Below are 27,965 nucleotides of genomic sequence, written 5' to 3' on the forward strand. Positions count from 1 at the left end.
TATCTATCTATCATCTATCTATCTATCTATCTATCTATCTATCTATCTATCTATCTATCTATCTATCATCTATCTATTTATCTCTATCATCTGTCTATCTAACTACCTAATTATTTTTATGGATTTTTTAAGTTTACAGTGTGAAAGAGTTACACTAGTCCAAGTTAAAGGCAGACCCCAAATGGTTACATTATACAAGCTGTGAGGTTTTTAAACTTTTGACAAGGGACAGAAGGGAAATTCTGCTCATTGCAAGGAAATTCTCACTTAAGTTTCAGTGAGCCAAAAGCACCTAAAACCCATGAACCTTCAGCAGGTGTCCTTAGCCAGTCCAGTCTCTACAAGGAACTGGCATATGTTCTTATGCTGGTCACCCTGTAGCTGAGTTACTTTTTCATATTTTGTATACTCAATTGCAGTACCATTGCAGGCAAATTTCTTCTTTAACACCTCCACCAGTTTCTTTTTATTGTAATCATCAGCGAGCCCGTGGACAGTAGTAAGGATCTTCCTGCCATTTCTCTGTTGAATTCTCATATGGATATAATCCTCAGTGCCAGCTGGAAGCGGGTCATCACCTTTACTTGCATCAACAAAGGGGTCAAAAGAGCGGAGGTTCCGGATAGTGGATATACAATGTGATTTCTTTTCCTTGTAGAAATGGCTGGTGAAAGGCTGCAGCTGAAGAAGGTTTGTGGGGGGGGAAGGAGCAGGCAGAAAGCAAGGGGGGCTCAAGGGGAAGGTTGCTGAGTTCTCAGTGGTCGTTTAGCCACTGGGGTCCAGAATGGGACATTTAAAAGAGAGTGATCACCTCCTTGTACTCTCTTCTCCTGCCGGCCCCACTCCTGAAGTTCTGGAACAACAGCAATAACTTGGGTGCAAGATAGTGTGGCCACATACTAAACCTGACAAGCTCAGGGGAGGCCTGCATGGCAGCCTTACAAACTCAGAGACCTAAAGTAACCACATAGGATGGTTTTGTTACAGGCAACCCAGAGATCCCAGAAAAGGTGTTATCAGACAGCCTCCTGAGTCGGAGGGAGAGGGCTATCCCCTTCCCAGTTCTTGTCTTCTTGAATAAATGAATTTAAATGAGAGAGCCTGATTGTGTTGTCATAAAGCCCATTTATTAAATCAATTAAAGCAGGCAAATTTATTAAAGAATCAAGGCAAGCGAATCTATTTAATTTCATACACGGTGACTAAATGGATTACACAAGACCTTTACATATGCTGTTTACAAGAGACCCACTTTAGATTAAAAGACATACACAGACTGAAGTAAAAAGATGGAAAAAGATATTTCATGAAAATGGGAACAAAACAAAACAAAAAATCTGGGGTATCAATACATATACCAGACAAAATATATTTTAAAATAAAGGCTATAACAAGAGACAAAGAAGGAACTCCAGCAACTCCACTTCTGGCTATTTATCCATAGAAACCCGAAACACTAAATTGAAGAGACATATACATCCATATGTTTATTGCAGCGTTATTTACAATAGCCAAGATGTGGAAGCAATCTAAGTGTCTATTCATAGATGAATGGATAAAGGAGAACTGGTGCATATATACAATGGAATATGGTTCTGCCATAGAAAGAATGAAATCTTGCCACAAGGATGGGCCTAGAGGGTGTATGCCAGATGAGTTCACTAATATGTGGAATCTAGAGAACAAAATAGACAAACAAGCAGAACAGAGGCAGACTCATAGATGTGGGGGAGCATTTTTCTGGTTGTCAGATGCAAGAGGGGTTGGGGGCATGGGTGAAAGAGGTGAAGAGATTCAGAAGTGCAAATTGGTGGTTGAAGAACGGTCATGGGGGTGTAGAGTGCCGCATAGGGAATATGGTCAATAATATTGTAATGATTATGGATGGTGTCAGACGAATGCTGGGTTTATTGGGGTGATCATCTCATAGGCTACATAAATGTCTAATTACGGTTTTTACGCCTGAAACGAATATTGTACATCAACTCTACAGTTTTTATTTAAAAATAAAAAATAAAAAACATAAAAGTAATTCCAATAAAATAAAAAGAAAAAATGAAAAATAAAACTGCTGAACTCTATTGAAAACAAAAAGGATTCAGGAATAAATTTGGCTTAGTTCGGTTAATGTCAGAAAGGATTCTCCCAGCAAAAATTCTTCTGGTAATTATGACAATTCTGATTTATCAGTTTGTGTTTGTAAAGATGGAATTAAGATATCCTCATGATAATGTCCAGCCTAGATGTATTGACTCTCCTGATTGAAACAAGTGAAAAATGAACTAGATAGAACGTATGAAGAATTATTTTAGATGCTGGAAATCAGTGCTGTTTAGTTGCCCTTGAAGGAGGAGAAATGATGGAGGAACCACTCAGGCACAGACTCAGTAGAACCTCTGCACTGAGTAAGACAAAAGCTATGAGTTACGAAGTGCTGGGATGCTCCTATTTGACTTACTTTGTACTGTGAAATAATTTTAGAATTATGGAAATGTTGGGAAAATAGTCCAAGATTTCCTACACATTCTTTCTCCAATGCTAACATTTTACAACCACAGTGCAATGATCAAAACCAGGAAACTCACATTGATACACTATTATTAACCAACTACAGATCTTGGTTGGCTCTTTTTCTGGTCCAGGATGCCACATTTAGTGGTCACATGCCTTAGTCTCCTCCAATCTGTGACAGTTCGGGCTTTTTATATCTTTTATGCCCTTAACATTTTTGATGACTATTAGTCAATTATCTGTAGACTCTCTCAATTTGAGTTTATCTGGTATTTTTCTCTCTCTCGTGATTAGATTGAGATTATCCTTTTTGGTAAAAGCACCACAGAAGTGATGTTATGTCCTTCCCAGTGCCTCATCTCACTTATTATTTGCAATGTTAATAGTTATTTGGTTAAGGTGCTATCGGCCAGGTCACTCAATTGGAAAGTTAATATTTTCCCCATGGTAGTGAATAAATATCTTGTAAAAAGATACTTTGAGACTTAGATAATATTCCATTTTTCATCAAACCTTAATCCATGAATTTTGGTATCCATCAATGCATTCTACCTGTGGCAGTTGTGGGGTGTGTGTGTGTGTGTGTGTTTAATGGTGATTTTCTATTAACCTCGATTATTGTACATTTATTAATTGGAATTTTGTGAGGAAGAGTGTTCCTTCTCTCCCATTTATTTACGTATTCAGTTATTTATTTAGATCACTATGTACTCAGAATATTTATTTTATTCCATGGGGTCTGCAGTGGAGGGAGAGATGCAGGCCTCAGAGATTATGCCATTATTTATTTTTTTGCTCAAATTGTTTCAGCTTTGGCAGTTAAAAACCTCTTTGCATTGACTATTGCATCCATCTCGCATGCTTTCATCACAAGATGATCCAGGTTCATTTTGTGTTTTTCCTGTCTCAGGTCCAGATCAACCATTTCTCCAATGAGCTCTGGTTTCTTTTATTAGAAAATGGTACTTAGAATATTGTTTTGTTTTGTTTTGTTTTGTTTTACTATTTACTATTTGTTTTGTTTTACTATTTGTTTTACTATTTAAAAATGTACAGTTCAGCCAGTTTGTCTGAACAGTTTGTCTCAGCTGTTGAACATCGACCTATGATCCAGGAGATCAAGGTTTGATTCCTGGTCAGGGCACATGCCCAGGTTTTGGGCTCATCCCCAGTGAGGGGTGTGCAGGAGGTGGCCAATCAATGACTCTCTCATCATTGATGTTTCTCTCTCTCCCCCTCTCCTTTCCTCTCTCTGAAATCAATAAAGACATATTTAAAAATAAAATAAAATGTACAGTTCAGTGGCATTAGGTAAATTCACAATGTTGCACAACCATAAACACCATCCATCTCCAAAACTTTCTCACCTTCCCAAACTGAATCTCTGTCTCCATTAAACACTCACTTCCCACTTTCACCCCCCACCCCAGCCCTTGTCACCATCATCTACTTTCTGTCTGGATTTGACTCTTCTAGGAACTTCCTATGAGTGGAATCAAACAACAGTTGTTCTTTCGTGATTGACTTACTTTCCTGAGCATATCTTCAAGGTTCATCCATGTTTGAACATGTGTCAGAATTTCCTTTATTTTTATAGCTGAATAATATTCCATGGTCTGTCTGGATGTACCGCATTGTGTTTATCCATTCATTTCTGGATGGACACTTGAGTTGCTTCTACCTTCTGGCTGTTGTGAATAATGCTGTTATAAACATGGATGCACAAGTATCTGTTTGAGCCCCTGCTTTCAAATCTTGTGGGTAGATATTTAGGAGTGGAACTGCTGGATCATAATGGTAACTGTATGCTTAATGTTTTGAGGGACTGACAAACAGTTTCCATGATGACTGCACCATTTTACATTCCTACTTGCAATGCACAAAGTTTCAATTTTTCCACATCCTCGCCAACCCTAGTTATTTTAAATTTGTTGGATAATAGCCATCCTACTTGGTATGAAGTCTCATTTTGGTTTAGGTTTGCTTTTGGTATGGGTCTAGGTCTTCTCAGAAGGCAGAGCTAGCAAAAACATGCATATATATATCCACATACACTTCTATATTTATTTCTATATCTACTTGTCTGTATACATGTTAAAAACTACGAGTTCTTACTGGAAGTAGTTCCGGTCCAAACCACAGAGTTCATTCTAGCCTTTTCCCTTTGCTAATTTTTAACTTATTTCTCCAACAGTGAGAAACATGGCTGTCACTATTCACAATAAATTTGCTAACTTGCTAATTGTTCAATCCTAGAATACTCAGGAAGTTGCTGTAGAATTTCTAGTTCATCCCTGTGTGAGAAACAATCATTCTATTGTTGAAGTGCATCCTCTCATAGATTCTTCCAAAAGACTAATGGATACAGAGCTCTTTAACTTCTTGTGTGCATTTGAAGGGCAGCTGGGCTGGTTATCAAATTCTTGGTTTACATTTTTGTTAGAGTGTTGTTATTTTTTTAAAATGATGCTAATTATCTTACTTTGAATATTAGTTTTGGAAAGTCTGATGCCATTCTAATTGTTTCAACTTTGTACAATTTTTTTTTAAGAACTTGAGGATTTTATCTCAATCTTTGAAATTGAATAATTTTACTAGAATATGTTTCAGAGTTGGCCATTCTGGGTCAACTTTTCCAGGTACCTGGAAAGCCTTTTTGATATGTAAATGCAGGTTTTTAAATTTCTGGAAAATATTTTTCATTATGGTTAAATATTAGCTCTGTTTAGTTGTTTTGTTTTTCTCCTTCAGTTTTTCTCCAATAGTACACAGATCATTCCTTCAGTGTTTGGAGTTTCATTTCAATTAATTTCTCCCTGACTCCTTTTTACTTCTTTCTTCATGTCATCACCATTGTTTCTTGTTTTTCTGCCTTTCTCCAATGCCCTTTATTATATTTTTATTTGAGTCTATTCTTTCTTGGGTACCTTATAATTTATTCTGTATCTGAAGATAATTCTGTCTTTTTCTTCCATTTATTATTTGATTTGATTCAACTGTCTTCATTTATCCCTGGTTTTATTTTTCTCTTCCCACGACAGTACTTAGTTTTTTAGTTTTTGAATTTTTGATGTAAGGTGATTTTTTTCATATCCTCAAATGCTTGTTTGACTAATTCTGTTTGGAGTGTTGGTTTACAAGTGTCTTCTATTTTCTGACTCATTTTTCTGGTGGACTTCTTAGTTTATTTGTGTGGATTTTTATTTCCTCAATTTTTGCAATTAGGGTACTCTCTCTGGATTTACTACATTCCTTTTGTTCTATTTTGTGTGTGTGTGTGTGAGAGAGAGAGAGAGAGGGAGGGAGGGAGAGAGATTGGAGATATTTTATGAAATAAGCAGCTCAATGGTGCCCCCTTATGTCAATACAGCAAAATCGATCCAATTTAGCAGATTTGTTTTGTTGGTGGCGGGAACAGATGGAGAGACCTCCAATTAGACCTCCAGTTTTGTCTTGAAAGACCCTGGATTTTCCCCTTTTGCTTCTATCCCCCTTCACCACCCTATTGCTAAAGAATTCTTCTCTTTTCCTTCTTGCTTTTACTTTCCCAAGAAGCTATGTATTTTGAAGATTTCATCCCTTTTTGTTTTTTAGTTCACACTCTGATCTGTTCTGATGTTATTGAAGTATTTTCAGTTTAAGAGTGAGCTTAGTCTTTCTGGAGCTAGTTCTACATCAACCTTAGATTCCTTTGCTAGTTTCCCTTGTCAACCAAAGGTTGTTGACATCAGTTCAACACCAATAGGAATTCCCAGTTTGGGTTGCAGTGAAGAAGAACACTTTATTCAGTACAAACTGCTCAATTGTGACACAGCACTACTGTGAGGAGGCCCTGGAGTAAGGAAACCCTTGAGCCAGGCCTGTCTCCAGCTAGATAGCTCTGCTTTGCTCCTTGCTGGTCTGCTCTGCCCTGTCCTGCACTGGTCTGCTCCACTCTGCTCAAGCAAGACACCTTCGCTGTTTCAACACCAGCCAGAAAACACAGTCTCTTGTGGAAAGGGAAAGTGCACTCCCAGAATCAGAGGGGAGGTGACTTATATAAAACAGAAATCCCTGCTCCTGGTCCCTGATTGGTCCATCCTTATGCAACTGAAAACTCCATTATTACTGTTTGATTGTTCCAAAAGGCACTGTTCTGACTGCTCAGAATGGAGTCACTTTGGTCAGTGAAAAAGCCAGTGGGGATATACCTTCACGGCAGCAATCAGACTGGGAAAACCTCAGTCCTATTGGTTGAAATAGGATTCCAGAAACTCCTTTTGAAGGGCTGGTTCAGATGGCAGAAACATAGTGCAGGCAGACAGTTTTGTGTAGGCTCTTCCCTGAAGTGTAGTTTGTGTGAGGCCCCTGTGTAGAAAAGGCTCTTTTTAAAAAAATTTGAGCCCAGTTAGCCACCAGGATCCCTTCTTAGTAGGTATCTTCTTTTTCACAATCCACACCCTCTTTTGGATCCCCACAGATTTTCTCCATTGCCTTTGGGGCAGGGGTGGGGCAGAGGGTGAGAAATCTCAAGCTGCAATTCCATGATTTTTATCTTTTCCATAGTTCTTTTAAGTTGTGGCATTTTCTGTCTTCAAGTTTTGCCAGGAACACGATTTTGTGTCTCTTTTCTTTCCCTTCTTCTTCTTCTGAATTGTTTTGGGAGGAAATATTTGAGAGACAAGTAGCTTTCACCATTGTGGGGGACTGTGAGATTTTTTTGGGCTGTTATGATACAAATGGATAATGTTACTAATGCCAAAGGACGTCAGTGGCATTGGTAGCATTTTTTAAGGCTTACAGGGGCTCCCGATTGAGTCAACCTTATTTGCCAGCCTGATAGGTGATCACAGCTGTTAGGGTTTTGGCCAGAGATGCAGGCTGTGAAAGATTTCACAACTAAAAGAATAGATTCATAGAGAAAGTCTATTTTTCATTCCCTGAGAAGGGAAAGGGCCAATGTATGCTAATCAATACAAGGGCAAGAAACAAAAGGGCCCGCCTGCGTTTAAGCAGGTACTGTTGCTGGGCAATAAGGAAGAAAGGGGTTTGGGTTGTCTTGAAGTTGAACAGATACCAGGGAGGTTGTCTTGAAAAGTTATACTTTGTTTGCTTTCCAGAAGACAGTCTGGCAGATGTCCTAGGGAGGTGTCTGATCAGTATTTTTCCTAAGCCTATAAAACATACTTAGAGCAAAAGTTATGAGGAGTTCAAAAGAGGCTTGTTTGAAGGGGGGGTGGAAGGGAACTTTCTACTGACTAGAGACTCCTTGGTTCAAATTATCCCTGAGTTTTGAAAACTGCAGGGAGGAGGCGGATGCAAGACTGTAGCCTTGCCCTAGCCAGTTTGGCTTTGTAGTTAGAGCGTCAGCCCTCAGACTAAAGGATTGCAGGCTTGATCCCTGGCCCCAGTTGGGGTGCGTGTGGGCAACCAGTCTATGTGTTTCTCTCACATCGATGTTTCTCTCTGTGTCTCTCCCCCTCCCTTCCACTCTCTCTGAAAAGCAATGGAAAAAATATCCTTGGGTAAGGATAAAAAAAATAAAAATAAAAAATGAATGTAGCTTTGAGAGTAGCTTATCTTGTCCCAAGTCTGAACAGAGGGGCTGTTTGAATCAGAGGAGACAACAATCTTGGGGTTTAATTACCAGGTGCTTCTCATAAATTGTGGAAGGCCACAGCAAAGAAAAAGAAAGGTCTTTCTTTTGGTCCATACAACAGTCAAACAGAAAAGGGGTCTGCAGTGGAGGGAGAGATGCAGGCCTCAGAGATTATGCCATCAGTGAACACAATTGATATTAGTAGACACAAAGGATACCAAAGAAAGCTTAAGTAAAAGTACCAACTATAGACATCATCTACTGACTTTTGTCTGAAAGGCTTGTCCTCTCTAGGGCAATTCTGCTTTCATCCTTCCTTGTCCAAATCAGATGGAAATTTATATCCCCTATGAGCAGAAAGACCTGCTTAAAGAGCTTGTTCATTATTACCAACGAAAGCACCCTGTGCTGTCATTAACACGCTGCTATAGCCTGAATGTTTGTGTCCCTATTCACACACTGAATCCCTAATCTCCAATATGATGGTTGGTATCTGGAGATGGGCATTTGGGAGGCAATTAGGTTTAGACAAGGTCATGAGTGTGGGGCAGTCATTATGGGATTAGTGCCCTGTTATGCAAAGAGCCGAGGTCTGAGAAGCCCTCTGGGTATTGCTTGCTGATTCCAAAGAAATAACCTGGAGGACTGGCTATGAAAGACATGAGTTTATTAGGACCTACGTGTACACTGGGGTTGGCCTGCTGGTGAAGCCTTTACAACATAAGCTTTCACAATACAAGGCTATAAAGAGTACAGAAAACAAAGCAAACAGGGCATGCAGGGTGTATGCACTTGTGCACAAGCTGTGTGAGATCAAAACGCTAGCTGTGTACAAACTGGGTTCACATCCAAGAACAGTTTCTTTTTGGCTGTTTCTTGATGAAGGAGCTGGTCAGGCTCCCAAGGTCCTACAGTACACTTTCAGATGGTCTTCACTATATTCCCACAGGGTGGGAGGGGAAGTTGGAACTTGGTAGGGGCCCATGCTCTCATATACCACACACTCCACCCCAACATGGGTAACTTCTTTCTTCACTCCCATACAATCTGCCCATTATATCTTTTGCATGCATACTGGGGAGGGAGGAGAATGGATGAGACATTGTATCTATATTCCACACCACCAATATAATATACAGCAAAGTAAAAAAAATACAAAAGATCAATGAAACCAAAAGCTGGTTCTTTGAAAAGATAAACAAGATTGATGAACCTTTAGCCAGACTCACCAAGAAACAAAGAGAAAGGACCCAAATAAATAAAACTTGAAACAAAAGAGGTGAAGTAACAACTGACACCACAGAAATACAAAGGATTGTAAGAAAATACTGTGAACAACTACATGCCAACAAGCTGGACAACGTGGATGAAATGGATGAATTCCTGGAAAAATAAAACCTTCTAAAACTGAATCAGGAAGAATCAGAAAACTTGAGGCCAATAACAACTGATGAAATTGAAGCAGAGTTTTGTAACATAATACCCCAAATGCCCAGGATGCAACAAAATACTTTTATTATACCAAGAACCAGGAAGATCATTTGAACAACAAAAGACAGTTAGCAGACATTAACAAATTGATGACAAGATGTTAGAATAATCTGACAAAGATTTTTTATTATTATTTTAAATTTTATTTCTGTTTAAAATATTACAGATGTCCCTTTTTCTCCCCATCTGACAAAGATTTTAACGTGGCCATCATAAAGATACTTTGAGGAGCATTACAAAAATGTTTGAAATAAATAAAAATAGAGTCTCAGCAAAGAAACTGAAGAGATAAAGAAACAAATGAAAATTTCAGAACTAGAAACATACAGTAACCTAAAATTTAAAAATTCACTGAATGGGCTCAAGAGTAGAAATGAGTGGATAGAGAATAATATCAATGAACTTGAAAATAGCACACTGTAAGTTATTCAATCCTAATGACAGAGGAAACAGACTAGAAACAAAAACAAAAAACATAGCCTCAGTTACTTTTGGAACTATAACAAAAAATTTAATATTCATATCATCCAAGTTATGAAGGGAGAGGAGAAAGAAGATGGGCCTGCAAAATCTTTGAAGTAGTAATTAAAAATTTCCACATTTAGCAGACATGAACCTGTAGATTCAAGAAGCTTAGTAAATTAAAAAAAGCATAAATCCAAAGAAATTCACACCAGAACACATCATACTTAAACTTCTGAAAACTAAAGTCAAAGAAAAAAATCAAAAGAGGTTAGAGAGAGAAATAACACTTTATTAAATAGAAAAAAATAATTTGAATGAAAGCAGACTTCTCAAGAGAAACCACAGAGGCATTAACACTTATAGGTTTTTTAAAAATCTAGTTGTGTCAGGGGTGGGAGAAACAGAATAGTGGGGACTAGCTATAATTATAAGAAATATTAATTTCTCTGTTAACCGTGATTGCTTTGTTTTGATTAAAGAAAGCATATTCTGACCTGGCTGGGAGTTGTATGCACTGGGACATGGCAGTTAATTTCTATTTTAAGAATGTAATCCTGGAGAAATTGTTTGATTCAAGGTATTTGTCTTAGTGCAGAGATAGATTTTTTTACTTAGTTTGTTTGGTATTATCTGGGTTACGTTAGCGTGATTAAATGAATTGTGAAGATTTTTCATATTTCTCAATATTTTGAAATAGTTCAGACAATTCTCAAAGAGAAATAGAGACAATGAAAACATATTTTATTCAGTACTATTGTCAACAGGGGAGAGAGACTTCAGTAAAACCAAACTCAACTTCCATTACAACAAAGACAGATGGGGATTTACAGCAAACAAGCAGATTAAGAGGGTCAGTGGATAGAAAATTACCAAAAGTACACAGCAAGTTTGGGGGGACTCTTGCTAAATAAAGGCAGGCCACAGATTTAGATATCAAGAGTAGGGGATTAGGAATTTGATCAGATATTAAGAATGGGGATTCTACCTAAATTGATTTAGCAGGATTCTTGCTAAAACTGAGCTCTACAGGCCAAGGACAAGGCTCAGGAACCAGGCCTACTAGAAAAGAGGACTCAGAGAAACCTGTCTAAAGTTTGGTTAAGCGTTGAGTCTTTTTTTTTTTTAAATATATCTTTATTGATTTCATAGAGAGAAAAGGAGAGGGATAGAGAGATAGTAACATCAATGATGAAAGAGTCATTGATAGGCTGCCTCCTGCACGCCCCCAACTGGGGACCCAGCCCGCAACCCCGGCATGTGCCCTGACCGGGAATCCAACCCCAAGCGCCTGGATCCTGGGTCCAGGCTCAACCGCTGAGCCACGCCCGGCCCGGCAAGGGTTGAGTCTTTGTCACAGCAATAGAAACAGAAGAAACCAGCAGTTATTTTTAGAAAACCAAATATTACACTCCAAGCTACCATCTGTCCCAAAAGTCATGTACTTCTCCAAGTTCCAGCAGCAGAACTAGCTAAAACTAACTCTGGCCACATATTTAATTGGAGATTCTGTCTGCATTCTATACAGTGAAAATTCTGAAGCCCTTAGAGGAGGCTAGGGGAGTGGGTACAGTAACCACCATTCATGGAGTGCCCACTATGTACGCCAGATGTTACTACCTCTTCTACTCATTCTTCTGACAATTCTGCAAGAGGCTCTTCTGGGCTCCCTTTATTGCAGAGGAAGAAAGTGAAGCTTAGCCCAGGCTGTCAGCTCCTTCTCCCCTTCCCATGGATCAGGCACTGTCATGCTCTAAGGAAGGGCTTCTTTAGCGTAGTTTGGATAAAATCTCAGTACACACCGCTCCCAGCTTGGCTAGCCGCAACCCCATGCACCGGAGCCATTCTGGGAGTCCACGCTGTCTGTTCGCCCCTCGCTCGCGTGGAAACCCCACTCCCCACCACTCTCACCACACACTCGGGCCTGCGCCTGCGCGCTACCGCCTCCTCGGGCCTGCGCTTGCGCACTCCGACGCACGCGCCGCTGCCCAGCTGCCTGTTGGGAAATGTAGTCCTGTGTCCCTGGGAGGAGGCGGGCGGGATGGTGTCCGCATTGGCTGTTCGGGCTCATGCTGGGTGAGGGTTAGTGCTGGGCAGCGTCTGGACACGTTGTCTGGCCGCGCTGTCCGCCCGGGGAGGCCCGGACGCCCGGACAGGACGAGAGCTGGGCCACGCGCGAAGTGAGGTCGGCGGCGGATGGATTGGGGCCGCGTCCTGTGGCACCCTGCGCAGCGCCGGGCCGCTTGTTCCAGGTGCGCTCCATTTCGCCCCGGGAGCCGGGCCGGGCGGGGGGTTGGGGGGCACCGGGAGCCGAGGTTTACCTGACCCGGTCCTTCCCACACCTGTCTCAGGAACGGCGAGGGCGGGCGTGGCGCTGCGGCCAGGGTCCGAGGGCCAGTGCGGGACCATGGCTGGGTTCCTCCCGCCCCGGAATGTTCCCGGGTCCCGCTCGGCACTTGGGGGATGCTGGTCCTGGTGCGGGGGCTCCAGGCTCCAATTTGCCCTTTGTGTAAACCGCACCTCTGTGTGCGCCCGCTTATAGCCGATTCCGAGGGGCGCGGCGGGGGCTTTCCTTGACCCATTTCTTCGTAAGAATGGGAGGCCAACCCTGAGCAGGTTCTCTGCCTCAGGGAATCTTTTTCTCTTTCTTTTTAATTTTTTTTTAAAGCATTTTTTCCCTCTAACCCCCCCTCCCAAATAATAATAATAATAAAACCACAATAGGACAACTAGTAAATTCAGAGGAGCAAAAAGGGAAAAAACATTTGCAAACTGTCAAGATCTGCATGTTGGCATGTATATGTGTATGAACATACAAACTCTTTGTTCTTAAAGATATAGGCATTAATACCTTTTTGTCAATTTGCTTTTAAAAATGGGTTATGAAATACATTTGGTAAGGGGTTTAAAATGCACAAATCTTAAGGTCTGTGGTTTTTATATTTTTGTCCACTTAATCAACATGGAGAATAAATCTTTAAAAAACGTTAATATTGAAAACATACTGATTTTTAAAAATAGCTAAGCTGTCACTTTAATGAATGTGAGGAAAAAGTATGTCTGTGCCATACTTAATCCTATCTTTAGGCCTTCAAGTTTTGTTTTGCTTTGTTTCAGTATCATCAACAATACAGGCCACCTGGCAACATATATCTTTGCATTCTTGTCTCATTCTTTAAATTTCTTATAGTGAAATTTCTGGGCCCTATTATAAGGTTTTTGATACTTCTTGTCTTATTCTCCAGAAAAGTAGCAGTTTTAAAAATTTGCAATGTAATCGTGCTTGAATGACCCACCTCAAAGCTGGGCATTACTTAACTATTCTCTAACTTTCTGAGAGGTGCAAATGATAGGGTTGTTTAAATTTGCATTCTGAATACTAATGTATATTTTTATGCAGTTTGTATTTTGTCTTAAAATTTTCTATATGATACACAGGTGTGTTTCCTTACTATGCAGAAATGTCACATCTTCGCCTGGTCAGACATGAAAACCTTCCCTTTAAGCTTGGGCCTTTGGCATCATTAGGCCTCTAGTCCAATGCTCATCTGCATTTTCTTCTAGTTCTTTAGTTGCATTTTATGTACAAATTTTTATTCTTTTTACAAATGGTAAACCCTTGTTCCAAATTATTGAATAATTCATCCTTTTTTCACTGACCTGAAGTTCACTTTTTTCATATCCTGAATTCTTATATATAATTTTTTTGTCTGAACTGTTTGTGTTGGCAGGATTTTTATTTGTTCCATTGACTTTTTTTCCCTATTAGATTATAACATCCAGGCGGGCAGAGAGATTATCTGTTTTGTTTGCAGCTGTATTCACCCCCACCCCCTCCAGAGGAATGGTGCCTGGTACACATTAGGTGATAACAATGTGTCTGGTGAATGAGTGATTCTGCCATTCAATAACATTAGGTCCTAATTATCGTAGCTTCATAATATCTGGTGGGCAAGTTCTCGCTCATCACTATTCCCTTGCAGAAATTTCCTGGCTGTTGCTATACGACACAATTAAATTTTTAAAAATAGCATCTTTTTCATAATTAACTTAAAAAAAAAAATCTTTATTAATTTCAGAGAGAGGAAGGGAGAGGGAGAGAGAGAGAGAGAAACACAATGATGAGAGAGTCATTGATCGGCTGCCTCCTACAGGCCCCTGACTGGGGATTGAGCCCACAACCCAGGCATATGTCCTGACCCGGAATCGAACTGTGATCTCCTGGATCCTAGGTCAATGCTCAACTGCTGAGCCACGCCTGGCCGGGCCATACTTAACTTTAAAAGATTTGTTTGGTATAATTTGATTGGGAATGTGTTAATTTAAAAGAAGTGGCAGCTTAGGATATTGTGACATACTACCCAGAAATATGGTATGGCTGTTCATCTTTCTTCATATATGTCAAATAAGCTTAGTAAAATAAACTTAATAAAAATCATAAATTTCTTTATGTAGATCATGTACATGTCTTACTTGCTTTATCTATAGGTATTTTATTTGTTGTTGTTGCAGAAGTCTCCTTTTTCATGGCTTCTTTTCCTTCCATCAGCTCTGCCTCCTCTTCCTGCCCATCCCCTAGGAAGGACCCCACAGGAAGGACGGAGAAGGCAATGGCTATTGGACCTCTATCATCGGGAGCTCAGGTGAGCTCATTTTTCAATCTCAAACCTCTCCTTTACTCCTTACTCCTGTACTGTATGTGGGTGTCACTGCAGAGGACAGGGCTTTTTTTTTTTAATATATCTTTATTGATTTCAGAGAGAGGAAAGGAGGGAGAGAGAGAGAGATAGAAACATCAATGATGAGAGAGTCATTGATCGGCTTCCTAGCCCACAACCCAGTCAGGGCTGGGAATCGAACCCCGATTGCCTGGATCCTTGGTCGATGCTCAACCGCTGAGCCACGCCCAACCGGGCGAGGACAGGGCTATTGAATTCTCTGAATGTTGGATATTTTCCACAAAGCTCCCCTCAGTTTCCCTCAGCTCTGTTCTCAGCTGTTGCTTCCTCATTCAGTTGGCCTGTTGAGCTCTTGGTGTTGTTCAAAGGTCAGAAAAGAAACAAGCATCATATGAGAGATAGTCTGATGCTTACAGGGCTATGGACTCTTCAGGGAACATAAAAAGTCACATCTCTGCAAGATACAGTCAGGATGATTGTTCATGAATCTGATAATAAGAACAAGTATGGTTAGGTACCCAGATTGTCAGTGTTCCAAGACCTGGAGAAGGAGAAGATCGTTGTGGCAGCCAGGAAAAGTAGGGATGGATAGGGATAATGGGAGAGGATTTGCTGTAATGGAGTCAGAATGTCCCAAGTTTATATCATGACTTTACCATTTAACACCTGTGCTGTCTTGGGCAGGTGACTTTGTTCCCTGAAGCATTAGTTCCTCATGGTGGTGGTAGAAATAACAGCATTAACTGAGTGTTTGCCACATTCTTGACACTGGTAAGAATTTCACATGGCTTATTCCATTTAATAACACCTACTTCATAGATTTGTTGAAAGTTCAAATGAAATAATTTAAGTAAAAAGTGCCCAACATGGTTCCTGAGATGTTGAAGACACTTATAAGTGTAGGCATCCTTAGCACCATTCTAGCCAAGTGCTTGGTATTTAGAGTTTAGAGGTGGAGTGGAATGTAGCATTGACTAGTAGTGAGGTGTCAGATACAAAGTTTGGGTTCAAGTTCCGGGAAGGAGGAGTCTGTCTCTTGGTGAGGTGGTAGGCATGGCGGTAGTGGAGGAGTCGCAGGAGTTTTGATAAGGGAGTTGGCATAAGAACTTTTCTAGGAAGAAGCAGTGTCCATCAGCTAGAGGAAATCATGGAGCAAAAACAGTGAGTGAGGAGCCTTGGTGTTTTTGCACTGATTGCTTTAAAATGGAAGGTGCTAGTTTTTACTAGAATCTGGAGTTATTGCTTCTCTGGAAAAGGAAATAAGACATTAGGGGTACTTGGTCCAAATATCTTTATTTTTTAAGGTTAGGCTTACTTAACCTTGTTTGCAGTGCTGAGGACTTGCAGTGTTTTCTCTATTCATTAGATCATGTGTTAGGCTCTCTTAAATGTGTCACTTGTTTATTTAGCAGAGGAACCAGTTTTGCTTTTTAAATTGATTTTAGAGAGAGGTAGGGAGAGAGAGAAACATCCATCAGTTGCCTCGAACCCACCATCTTCTGGTGTATGGGACAACGCTCCAACCAACTGAGCCACACCGGCCAGGGCCCAAAGGAGCCAATTTTAAGAAGGCTTCATGAAGACAAGTATCTCTCCTTGATATTATCAAGCTCAGTTATAAAAGGCAACATAACTCACAAAAATAGATATTAGAGAAAGGGAGTTTCTAGAAGGTTTAAAGGGGGAGCATTTAGAAGATTTTGGCTGATGAAGGTTGTGGTTTGGTTGTCACTAGCCTTGATTTGTTTTATTTAGTTAAAATAGTGTTAATTATGTTTTTATATCAGCTTTTTTTCAGGTATAATTTATATAAAATAACCTACTTTGAGCTTATAGTTCTTTGAATTTTGACAAATGCACCACTTCAGTGAAGCTGTAGGACAATTTCATCACCCAGCTGTCCTCACCCCCTTCCAGTCCACGTCCCCTGTCCCAGTCACTGGTTTGATTTCTGAATACTTCAGTGTATCCTAAAAACAAGTCCCTTGTTTTACGTAACCAAAATACAGTAATTAAAATGATGAAACTTAAAATGATACAGTACTGTTACCTAATCTGGGCATGGGACAGCAGGCACGAAGACCTGCAGGGGTTGGCATGGTGGTGTTTGAAGGGAAGAGTGCAAGGAGATATGAAGATTTTTTGAACTTTATCTTTCAGTCCTGTAAAAAAATCTGTTTCTACTGTCATATATATATATTTTATTTCTATGAGCCTTCTCATTCTTTTTTAATAGCTATTTTAATGCATGCATTAACTTCTCTTGTCTGTATGAGGATATTTAAATTATTTGGGGTGTGTTTTTTTTGTATGAGTGTGTAGCATTTTTCCCCTTGTTCCCTAGGTTATTCTAGTGGGTTTATATAGGCCTTTTTCATTATCCCACTGTCATTCTGGTGGGTTTTCTGGAAGCAGCAGGACAAACACATGTATTCTTGACACTTTGTTTTCCTCTCTCATTTCTTTACCTGTCTTCAGACTTCTCTATCCAGCTGGATCCTAAAGATTCTTCACTTGTTTATGACTGCATTTCACACTTTGTTTTCCTTGTGTCTTTGAATGTCTATGTAGCTACTAGTATGTAGGCCCATTGTCATGACTGAGCTTACTTTTCTTTATATCCTCTGCCTGGCATAATACCTGCCAGAGGAGGTATTTAATATATGTTTGTTGAGTTGAATATTGAATGACATCAAGTAGAATTTTTAGAAATCAGGTGAAAAGACAGATTTGAGAGTTATATGTGATATTCATATCATTTTGTCTTATTAATTGTGAGAAATAAGGGCAAAGCAGCAAGGATGGAACCCTAAAGAACAATAATGTTTGACTGGGATCCAAAGATACTCTAGTAAAGGTGACAAAGAGTGGTCAAAGAAGGAGGAGAGAATTTAGGGAGAGCTGGGGCAAGGGAAGAGAGAAAAGAGCAGGGCAAGTGCGGCAGTGCCAAGAGTGTAATGAAAAGTGGTCTGGGACCCAGGGAAGAGCACTTCTGTTTGAGGGAAACATTCTGTGGGTTGAAGAGTAAACGATTAAAAACTTAAGTATAGACTGTCATTTCAACAAGGTTAACTTTGAGGAAAAGGAAGAAAGGGCAAGAACTGAAAGAACTCAGAGGTAGTAGAGTGTTTCCAATTTGTTTTTTACCAAGGAAGAGACTTGAATGTATTTACAACAGCGGAGATACCTGTTAGAAAGGAGAAACTAAAAGGAGGGAGAGCATGGAGCCCAGAAAACACAATGATGTGCAAACTCCAGGTCTTCTTTCCAGATTTTCTTCGATGTTGCTGCCAGATTAAGCTACCATTTAGTCTTATTGTCCTGTCCAAAACCAAGATAAGGAAGCATCGCTTGAGTGCTGTGCTTGGCTCTTCCCTGGTCATCATCTATCTGATGTATTTATAACAATCCCACAGGGTAGGTATCATTAGCCCCTTTCACAGTGGAAGAAATAAACTCAGAGAGGTGAAATGAGATGCCAGAATTTAAACACAGGTTTTTTGTTTTGCTTTTGTCTTGAGTTTAACGCTAATTCTAAAAAAACCCCGTTATTTTCTTTCCTTGCCTTGCTGTGACTTCTTGTTTCCTGGTATATTTAGTGAAAATAGAACTTCTGCATTCTGGCCTAATATTCTTTTTAGATGCTTGTTTTCTGTTTCTGTGCTAAAGTTTTCATGTGTACAGTTGTTGAATGCTTTGTTAGATTTTGCTGTTTTATCAAAGCTGAGTAGAAAATGTAAATTTGGAAGTGCTGTTTCTGGAGACAGTATTATCACTAATAAACTCATTAACATTGAAACAAAGATGGAACTTATTAGTAATGTGGAAAGCAGTGAATTTTTAGCCTTTAATCAGTAGTCATTTGACTTAAATCAGCTGATGTTCAGTTTTGAGGGAAACAAATTAAGAGCATGTATAAAATATTAGAAATATAAAAGATTATGCCTAAAAAATAAGGTACAGTTAGAGATTATATAACATTTATTTTTTATTTTTTATTTTTTAAAAATATATCTTTATTGATTTCAGAGAGAGGAAAGGAGAGGGGGAGAGAGAGACAGAAACATCAATGATGAGAGAGTCATTGATCGAGCCCACAACCCAGGCATGTGCCCTGACTGGGAATCGAACCCCGATAGCCTGGATCCTAGGTCGACGCTCAACTGCTGAGCCACGCCCGGCCGGCAGAGATTATATAACATTTAAAGCTCTCCAGAAAGCTACTGTTAACTACCCGTCAACTGGGAAACTTATTATTTGTGTTTCGTACATGATTTTGTTTCATTCTCAGAGATGTACTGAGTAACTACCTGTGTGTGTATTTAGACACACACACACTCAATTTATATACTGTTATAGAGAAAAGACTGTAATAAATGTAGGAGTATCCAAAAGTGTGTTCATCTTTGCACAGGCAGTCCAGCCCTGCCTCAGGGCATCAGCACGGGCAGTTTCTTCTTTCTTGGGTGCTCTTTCTTCAGTAGGCCTGTGACTCCTCCTCCTTAGTCCTTAACATCTTTGCTTCAGTCACTTTCCTTTCCTGAAGACTTTATTTAAAATTACAAACCTTTCCCCTCACTCATTATATTCCCTATTTCCATTTTATTTTTATTTTTTCCATAAGGCATACCACTTAAATAAGTATTATACTTATTTGTTATGTTGACTGACCTTCCTCTCACTAAAATATAAGTTCCTTAAGGGCAGAAGTGTATTTTATTCATTGCTTTAGCTTTAGCACCTGGAAGAGTGCCTGGCTCAATGTACATTTATTGAATGAATGATCATGTTCAGAAGAGCATTCTGGCTGCTGCGTGGAGAATGCATTGTAGGATAGCTAGAGTGTAAGCAGGAAGTCCAATCAGGTGAGTATTGAAATAGTCTGGTAGAATGGGAGGAGTAGCTGAAATATTACACAGGGGATGGAAGAAATATAAAATGGGAAAAGAAATAAACTTGTCCTAGGAAGAGTGAGCCCTGCTGCCCAAGCCCCATACCTACCCCAATACTTTGCAGGCTCAGCCTTTACTGTGGCCAGTCTCAGCCATAAATACTGAAGGACCTGTGCTTTCCCAGATCCCACAGTTCTGGGGATACCTGTTCATGTCTTGATGAGTACCAAAATAATATAAATCCTATTCTTTAACTAGGCATTTTAATAAAATAAGGGAGTATAGGCTACCACTTAAAAGTCCTGGTTAGAAGAGGAAAGGAAGCAAGAGGTATATCTTATATAATATAAAATAATAATGGTAATATTAACAGTTAACAATCATCAAACCCTTATCATGGCAAAGCATAGTGCTATGTGCATTACAGAATTTTTATTTAATAAGATAGCAAAATGGGAAGAAGTGTTGTCCAATCCTGGAAGAGCTAGCTTTTGACCGTTAGGGCTCAAGTTTCAAGCCCACAGTATTTCACTGATTCTTAGTAAAGCCACCCTAATAGTTTTGTTTTTCAGATAGTCATGTAATTGGAAAAATAAAATTTCCTCCCTTCTCCGTTGTCTGATTTTATTAGTCATACTTTTCGAACAGTATTAAATAGTAGTGGTAATAATAAACACTATTTTCTTGATTCTGTTATTAGTGTGAATTCTTGTGTTTTACTTTTGTGCTTGGTACAGTGCTAAAATTTTTGGTTTTGAATCAGGATTGGCTGTTGGATATTATAAAATACTTTGGAAGCATCTATCAGGTTGATCATATGTCCCTTTTCCATTACCTATTATGGCATTAATAGATTCCTAATAGTGAACATTCTGGAATTCCTGGATAAGTCCTTTGTGTAAATTGAATATTTAAGTAATATTCCAGGAATGCTTTAGGAGTACTTCATTACTGAATCTTTCATATTTAAGAACATGATTCGGTTTTCTCTGTAAATGTATAAAGTAGTGGCCAAGTTGAATTCTTGAGTCACATCAGCCAGTATTTAAAAAATTTGTAGGTAATTGATTTTTTTCTTAAGGAACAAGTCTTCAGAATAAACTCTTATTTATTTAATTGATTTTTAGATAGAGGGGAAGGGAGAGGGAGAGGGGGAGAGAGAGAGAGAGAAAAAGAAACATTGATGTGAAAGAATCATCGATCAGCTACCTCCTGCGTGCCCCCTACTGGAGATTAGGCCCACAACCTGGGCATGTGCCCTCAGAGGAAATGGAACTGAGAGTACTTTGGTGCACAGGACAATGCCCAACCAACTGAGCCACACCGGCCAAGGCCAGAATAAAATTTTAAATTATCTTAAAATTATGATTAAATTATGTGATAATTATCTAAAATTCCATGGAGATAAAATGAATTTTATGATTAAATTTTCTGCAGTACATAATGATGTTTAAACTTTGATTAGTATTTTCTAAAGTAGAAAATATTTTGTTCTCATATTTTTGAAATGTTATATATACAGGAGAATGTAAGATATATATTATTTAACAAAAATCTACATACTCTTCTAATATAAATACTATAATATTAACTAATTTTTGTTCTTATATCAACACTGTGAGATAGGGACCATTTAACAGGTGAGAAAACTGGAGCACGGACATGTTAAGTAACCTGCCCACGGTCACACAGCTAGCAGTGGAGGAGCTCAGATTTGAGCCAGGTAGTATGGTTTGAATTGTCGTCTTAGCCATCATGCCATACAGCATGAATAACAAAGAAAGCAAACATCTGGGCACTAGAACCCAGAGTAAGAAACAGAGCATTACTGGTATCTTCGCCATGCTTTGTGTGCTCTTTCTCATTCACATACTCTTACCTCTCCCTAGGATGTAACCACTATTCTCACTTTTGTGATAATTATCTTCCCTTTAAGTATTGCCATCCATAAGTGAACCTATAAACAATATATTTAGTTTTCATCGGTTTTTAAACTTTATCTAAGTGGACTCTTGCTATATATATTTTTCTGTGACTTTGTTTAAATTATTTATTCATATTGATGTGTGTAGCTTTAGTTTATTAATTTTAACTAGCTAGTTCAGGCTGCTATAATAGAATACTATAGACCAGGTGGCTTAAAAGTCAAACTTCTTACTGTTACAGAGGCTGTAAGTCTGAGATCAGGGTGCTAGCATGGTTAGGTTGTTGGTGAGGTCCCTCATCCTGGTTCATAGAGAGCCGCCTTCCTGCTGTGTTCTCACATGCTAGAGAGCAGAGAGACGAGAAATAAGCTCTCATTTCTTATAAGGGCACTAATCCCATCACCCCTCTGCCCTCATGACCTAATGAACTCCCAAAAGTCCCACCTCCTAATACAATACCATTTGGAATTTGGCTTCAATATATGAATTTTGGGGAGACACAAACATTCACTGTTGTCAGTTATTCCACTGTATAAATATTTGACAGTTTATTCTATTGATGGATATTTGTGTTGTTTCTCTCTTTTTGCTGTTGTGCAGTGCTACTTTTAAAATTACGAGTCATGCAATTACGGGTCTAATTGCAAGTTAGATTTACCTAGGTGTGTGTACCTGGTAGTGGACTTGCTAAACCATTCATTGATGTTTCGTTTTCTTATGTGCGTATTCTAGTCTTTTGCCAGTTTTTCTAGTGGGTTTAGTGTTCCATAGACATTGTTTTCCAAATCTAGGTTCTAGTTCTTTGTGGGCCGTTGTTACAGATGTCTTCTTCTAGTATGTAACTTTAAAAATAACTTTATGATGTCTTTGGGTGGCTGGAAGCATGTAATTATTCTTCCAATGTTTATTCTCCCTTTTGATTTTTATGCTTTTTCTCGTTTATATTATTTTAAAAATGTACTTCTTGCCCTAGCTGGGTTGGCTCAGTGGTTAGAGTGTTGACCCTCAGACTGAAGGTTCCAGGGTTCGATTCTGGCCAAGGGCACATACCTCGCTTGCAGGCTTGATCTCCAGCCCCAGTTGGGGCGCTTGCAGGAGGCAACCAATTGATATGTCTCTCTCACATTGATGTTTCCCTCTCTCTCACCCCTCTACCCTCCCCCTCCCTTGTTCTCTTCCTCTCTCCCTTCCACTCTCTCTGAAAAGCAATGGGAAAAATATCCTCAGCTGAGGATTATAATTTTTGTTTTTTACTTCTTAACCCTTTACATAATTTCCAAACTTGGTATTTTGTGTGTATCATTTATCTTTGAATGGAGGCATTTCTGTCTTGACTTAGTCTGACAGGATGAATGGATCCCTGTTTGCCCTTTATGTTGTCCGTGGGTAGCACTTTACATGTTTTCAAAGAACTTTAGTTGGGCCCAGCCGGGCGTGGCTCAGTGGTTGAGCGTCGACCTGGGATCCAGGTGATCAGGGTTCGATTCCCGGTCAGGGCACATGCCCGGGCTTCAGGCTCAATCAATGACTCTCTCATCATTGATGTCTCTATCTCTCTCTCTCCCTTTCCTTTCCTCTCTCTGAAATCAATAAAGACATACTAAAAAAAAAAAAAAAAGAACTTTAGTTGGATGGATGGATATGATAGTGAGGTGGGGCAAGTGGTCATATGTAATTCATGTATTGCCTGTTATTTTCATACTTGATAGATAGGTCCTCCCTGTGTTTTGGAGGTGGAGCCTGCTAGGCTTTCTTCAACTTTTTGTCTTTTATGTAAGCAGGTCAGGTTGTAAGGAGGAGGTCCAGTTAGTGCATAAGCCTTGCTTCACAGTAAAATCTCCTGCCCACAGGCCTTTGTTGTGTTGCTTCAGTATTGATCTCTGTTCTGTTGACTTTGAGCAGCTGAGAAGCAGATTCTCAGATTATAGTTTCCTGTTTTTTGCCTCTCATTGGCCCTAGTCCATTTCATCTGGGATAAGAAATGGGATTTGAGAAAATAAAGTCTGAGTGGCTACAAGGTTCTTCTTTCAGCCCACTCTGAAGCAGTTCAACAGATTCTCTCTTGCCTTTTTCTACCACCATTTCTCATTTTAAGGAATGGATATTTAGGAAAGCATAGGGCCCTTTAAGACTGTCTTAACCTATGTGAGAAAAATTATAGCCTGCTTGAAATTTGTGGGGGTGGAAAGCTTTTAGATTGTGTTATCCTCCCTTAAGAGTTTGAATTTTAAATATGTTCCAGACAAGTATGTTCCCAAAGGGTAGGTTATATACATTATCCTTATCAGATTATTTTTATCCTCATTTTATATCTGTGAAAACAGACCTAGAGAAACAAGTAAGTAGTTAAGATGGTAAGTGTTAAGGGCCACTTAACCTGTCTGTCTGACTTCAGGGTCAACAGTCTTCATTGTGTCACACTGTGATGTTTTTGAAGATTTAGTATCAGAATTATAGGCAGGAAGAAATTGCTGGTAGGGACAGTTGGTACAACATGGCAGGGCTTTCTGATCTCCTTCCAATCCCAGGTCATCTGTATATTTTCCTTTAGTTCCATCTTCATTATTTAGCCTTGTCCAGTGGTCAGTGACTTCAGTCCTGCATAGGCTCACTTTTTTCTCTGCTTACTCTGTTTCTAGTTCTCCTATTTACGGACCCATTCACTGTTTTTTCCTTTCCTTCCAGTTCTCTTACTAATTCTAGAGACATCTTTAAAAGCTCGAAAATATGCTGTGTATTCTCAATTTTATTCTCATTCCCACATTATACAATTTCCAATCTCCCAGCACAGAAAGCAATGTGCATTTGAATTTTTTTTATTTTTTGCAGGCTGGGAAGCAAGACTTGAAACTAGAGTCAACTTCAGAGCTAACATTACTGAAGATTTATTCTATCGGGTAATAATGGAAAAGGAAGGTCTCTGGCATTCTTCTTTAAGGGAAACCTGGGAACCTGATAATTGGTTAGAGGGGCAACAGAAAAACCAGGATAGACATCTGGGTCAAGTGGCAGTTATCCATAAGGAAATCCTCACAGAAAGGAGAGTATGTAGGGGTAATGAGTTTGAAAGATGTTCCAGTCAGGGTTCAATCACTGATATACAACAAAGTATTCCTATGGGAAAAAGACCCTGTTATCAGAATTCACATGGAAAAGATATCAAACAAAATTCTGAGTTAATTAATATTCAAAGAATGTTTGTAGGGAAGAAAATCTATGAATGTAATGAATGTGGGAAAGCTTTCAGCCAGAGCTCATCCCTTCTTAAGCACCAGAAGATTCATACTGGGGAGAAACCCTATAAGTGTAATGTGTGTGGGAAGCACTTCATTGAACGTTCCTCCCTTACTGTACATCAAAGAATTCATACTGGAGAGAAACCCTACAAATGTAATGAATGTGGCAAAACCTTCAGCCAAAGCATGAACCTTACTGTTCATCAAAGAACTCATACTGGAGAAAAACCCTATCAGTGTAATGAGTGTGGAAAAGCTTTTCGCAAGAATTCATCCCTTATTCAGCATGAAAGGATTCATACTGGTGAGAAACCCTACAAATGTAATGAATGTGGGAAAGCTTTTACACAAAGTATGAATCTCACGGTGCATCAAAGAACTCATACAGGAGAAAAACCCTATGAATGTAATGAATGTGGGAAGTCTTTCAGTCAAAGTATGCATCTTATTGTACATCAGAGAAGTCATACTGGAGAGAAACCCTATGAGTGTAGTGAATGTGGAAAAGCCTTTAGTAAGAGCTCAACTCTTACCCTGCATCAACGAAATCACACTGGAGAAAAACCCTACAAATGTAACAAATGTGGGAAATCCTTTAGCCAAAGTACATACCTTATAGAACATCAGAGACTTCATTCTGGAGTAAAACCTTTTGAATGCAATCAGTGTGGAAAAGCTTTTAGTAAGAATTCATCTCTTACTCAACATCGGAGGATTCATACTGGAGAGAAGCCTTATGAGTGTATAGTATGTGGAAAGCATTTTACTGGGAGATCATCCCTTACTGTACATCGGGTTATTCATACTGGAGAGAAACCTTATGAATGCAATGAATGTGGAAAGGCCTTTAGCCAGAGTGCATACCTTATTGAGCATCAAAGAATTCATACTGGTGAGAAACCCTATGAATGTGATCAGTGTGGCAAAGCCTTCATTAAAAATTCATCACTTATAGTGCATCAGAGAACTCACACAGGAGAGAAACCCTATCAGTGTAACGAATGTGGAAAAGCCTTCAGTCGGAGTACAAACCTTACACGACATCAGAGAACTCATACATGAGGAAAGTTTTCACTGTGACCTTTGCCATGATTAACTGTTCAGTGATAATCAGATAAGTCATGTTGTGTAGAAACCTAATGTAAAGAGTTTAGGAATCTTTTAGTTGAAGTATCTTATAGCATATCAGATCATACAGACCACTGCAGAGAAACCATATGAAAGTAGAAAATCTTGATTGAATCAGAAAGTGAAATTTTGTATCAGGTTTAAGTAGCTGATATTCTAAACAATGAGGATTCATCATGCTGAAGATAAGTTCTGTTGTATCATACTGCAGATTCTCCTTTGGATGTTAGAGACTTCACAGTAGAGAGAAAATGTGAGAGTGCTTAACTGGACAGCCCAAAGACCTGGTATGTTCTTTGATCTGTCACTAACTTGGACAAGTCACCTACTTTCACCAGGTCACAGTGTCCTTATTTGGTAAATGAGGGATTTTGGATTTAGAAGGTCTCCAGGATCCTTGTAAGCTCTATAAAGCAACAAACCTATAAATATAATGAATGCTGGGACATCCTTAATCTTTTACCATGTTATATATGTTATTAGATGCCCCGATTTTACAGTCTGGTTTCCCTGGGTATTGTGAGTTAAAATGCTTTACCTCTACCAAATCCCATTATTATTCCATGCGCCCCCCCCTTCTCCATGCATTATTTTCTCCCCTAAAAATATAGGGTGGTTGCTAACAGCTGATGAAATAATTGTATAAATCTTAATGCAACAGCATGCTTTTTTTTTTTTTTTTAAATATATATTGATTTCAGAGGGAGGAAGGGAGAGGGAGAGAGAGAGAGAAACATCATTGATGAGAGAGTCATTGATCGGTTGCCTCCTGCATGCCCCCCAACTGGGGATTGAGCCCACAACCCAGCCATGTGCCCTGACCGGGAATTGAATCACGATCTCCTGGTTCCTAGGTTGATGCTCAACTGCTGAGCCATGCCCGGCCGGGCAGCATGCTATTTTGAGTCCTCAATTAACAGTCATTAAGTTGTTAAATAAGCTAATTATTTAGAAAACAATATAATTTAAATATAGTCTTTTCGTAAGATTCAAATACATATTTTTGTATCGTACTGACTATTGAAGTGGAAAGGAGAATAGGCTAAATACTAATAGACATGAAAGTCTCACACATTAACAAAATCTTTGTAACTCAAAACATATGCAAAACAATTACAGAAGTTTTATAGACTTATAGGTATTATAGTAGTCGAGTTTTATTTCACACACATTTAGTAAGTGCTAAACATGTGTTAGATATGATTAGAAAATCAAAATGAATATGATATATTCTTGTTTTCCAAGGTTTAAACTGAGAAAGTGATAGTGGGATGGGAGAGGAAAAATTCAAGCAAAAATGAGACAGAATCTAGATAACATGGTAACTGGTTAAATGTGAGCACTTGAATTTATTATTTGGATGTATAGGGGTACCATAATTAAAAATATAAAATTGACCAATTTTGTGGGGCAATGAGGAGTTCAGTCTGTGGGCATCTGGATGAGTCTGTGGATATCCAAGTGAAGATTCCTAATAGGCTGTAGAATAAGTAGTAGGACAATGATTAGAGGGTGCTCTGGGAGTACAGTAGTCCTCCATTCACAGTTTTGCTTTCCGCAGTTTCAGTTACTCATAGTCAACCTTGGGTTCAAAAATATTAAATGGAAAATTCCACCCTCCCCCCCCAATTTATGTTTTAAATTGCGCACCATTCTGAGTAGTTTGATGAACTCTTATGCCACCCCACTGCATCGTCACCTCATCACGCAGCCGTTGTATCATGTCACATCATCACAGGAAGGGTGAGTACAGTACAATGAGATATTTTGAGAGACCACATTCACATAACTTTATTACAGTATCTTATTAAAATTGTTTTCATATTATTGTTAATCTTTTACTGTGCCTAATTTATAAATTAAACTTTATGTATTTATGGGGAAAAAACACTATATATAAGGGTCATTAGTATCCATGGTTTCAGGCATCCACTGGAGGTCTTGGAACATATCTCAGAAAGAACAGCCAAAAGAAACTTGAAAAACAGAAAAATCAGGAGAACATAGCAGCACAGAAGTAAAAGAATTTTTGCAGGGATAGGAATAGTTAATATTTTCAAACG

At 39.1% G+C, this 27,965-nt stretch overlaps 1 protein-coding gene and 1 pseudogene across 2 annotated transcripts; one reads left to right on the forward strand and one right to left on the reverse strand.

The window, feature by feature from the left end:
* Window positions 1–292: 292 nt before the first annotated feature.
* LOC308556336 (eukaryotic translation initiation factor 1 pseudogene) lies at window positions 293–12,451 on the reverse strand (annotated as a pseudogene). Its single transcript has 3 exons — window positions 12,385–12,451; window positions 11,954–12,099; window positions 293–681 (listed from the first exon to the last, which is right to left on the reverse strand). The product of its transcript is annotated as a eukaryotic translation initiation factor 1 pseudogene (transcript).
* ZFP2 (ZFP2 zinc finger protein) lies at window positions 12,048–27,731 on the forward strand. The gene is made up of 3 exons (XM_081134639.1): window positions 12,048–12,294; window positions 14,592–14,685; window positions 24,368–27,731. The coding sequence occupies exon 3, from the start codon at window positions 24,442–24,444 to the stop codon at window positions 25,834–25,836; it is 1,395 nt and encodes a 464-aa protein (XP_080990765.1). The 5' UTR covers window positions 12,048–12,294; window positions 14,592–14,685; window positions 24,368–24,441; the 3' UTR covers window positions 25,837–27,731.
* The last annotated feature ends 234 nt before the right edge of the window (window positions 27,732–27,965 follow it).

Source organism: Miniopterus schreibersii (assembly GCF_964146895.1).
Source record: "Miniopterus schreibersii genome assembly, chromosome: 4".
Lineage (NCBI taxonomy): Eukaryota > Metazoa > Chordata > Mammalia > Chiroptera > Miniopteridae > Miniopterus > Miniopterus schreibersii.

Bases quoted from the DNA above. Each gene is read 5' to 3' on its own strand.
- ZFP2 (XM_081134639.1), top strand. From the start codon at position 24,442: ATGGAAAAGGAAGGTCTCTGGCATTCTTCTTTAAGGGAAACCTGGGAA.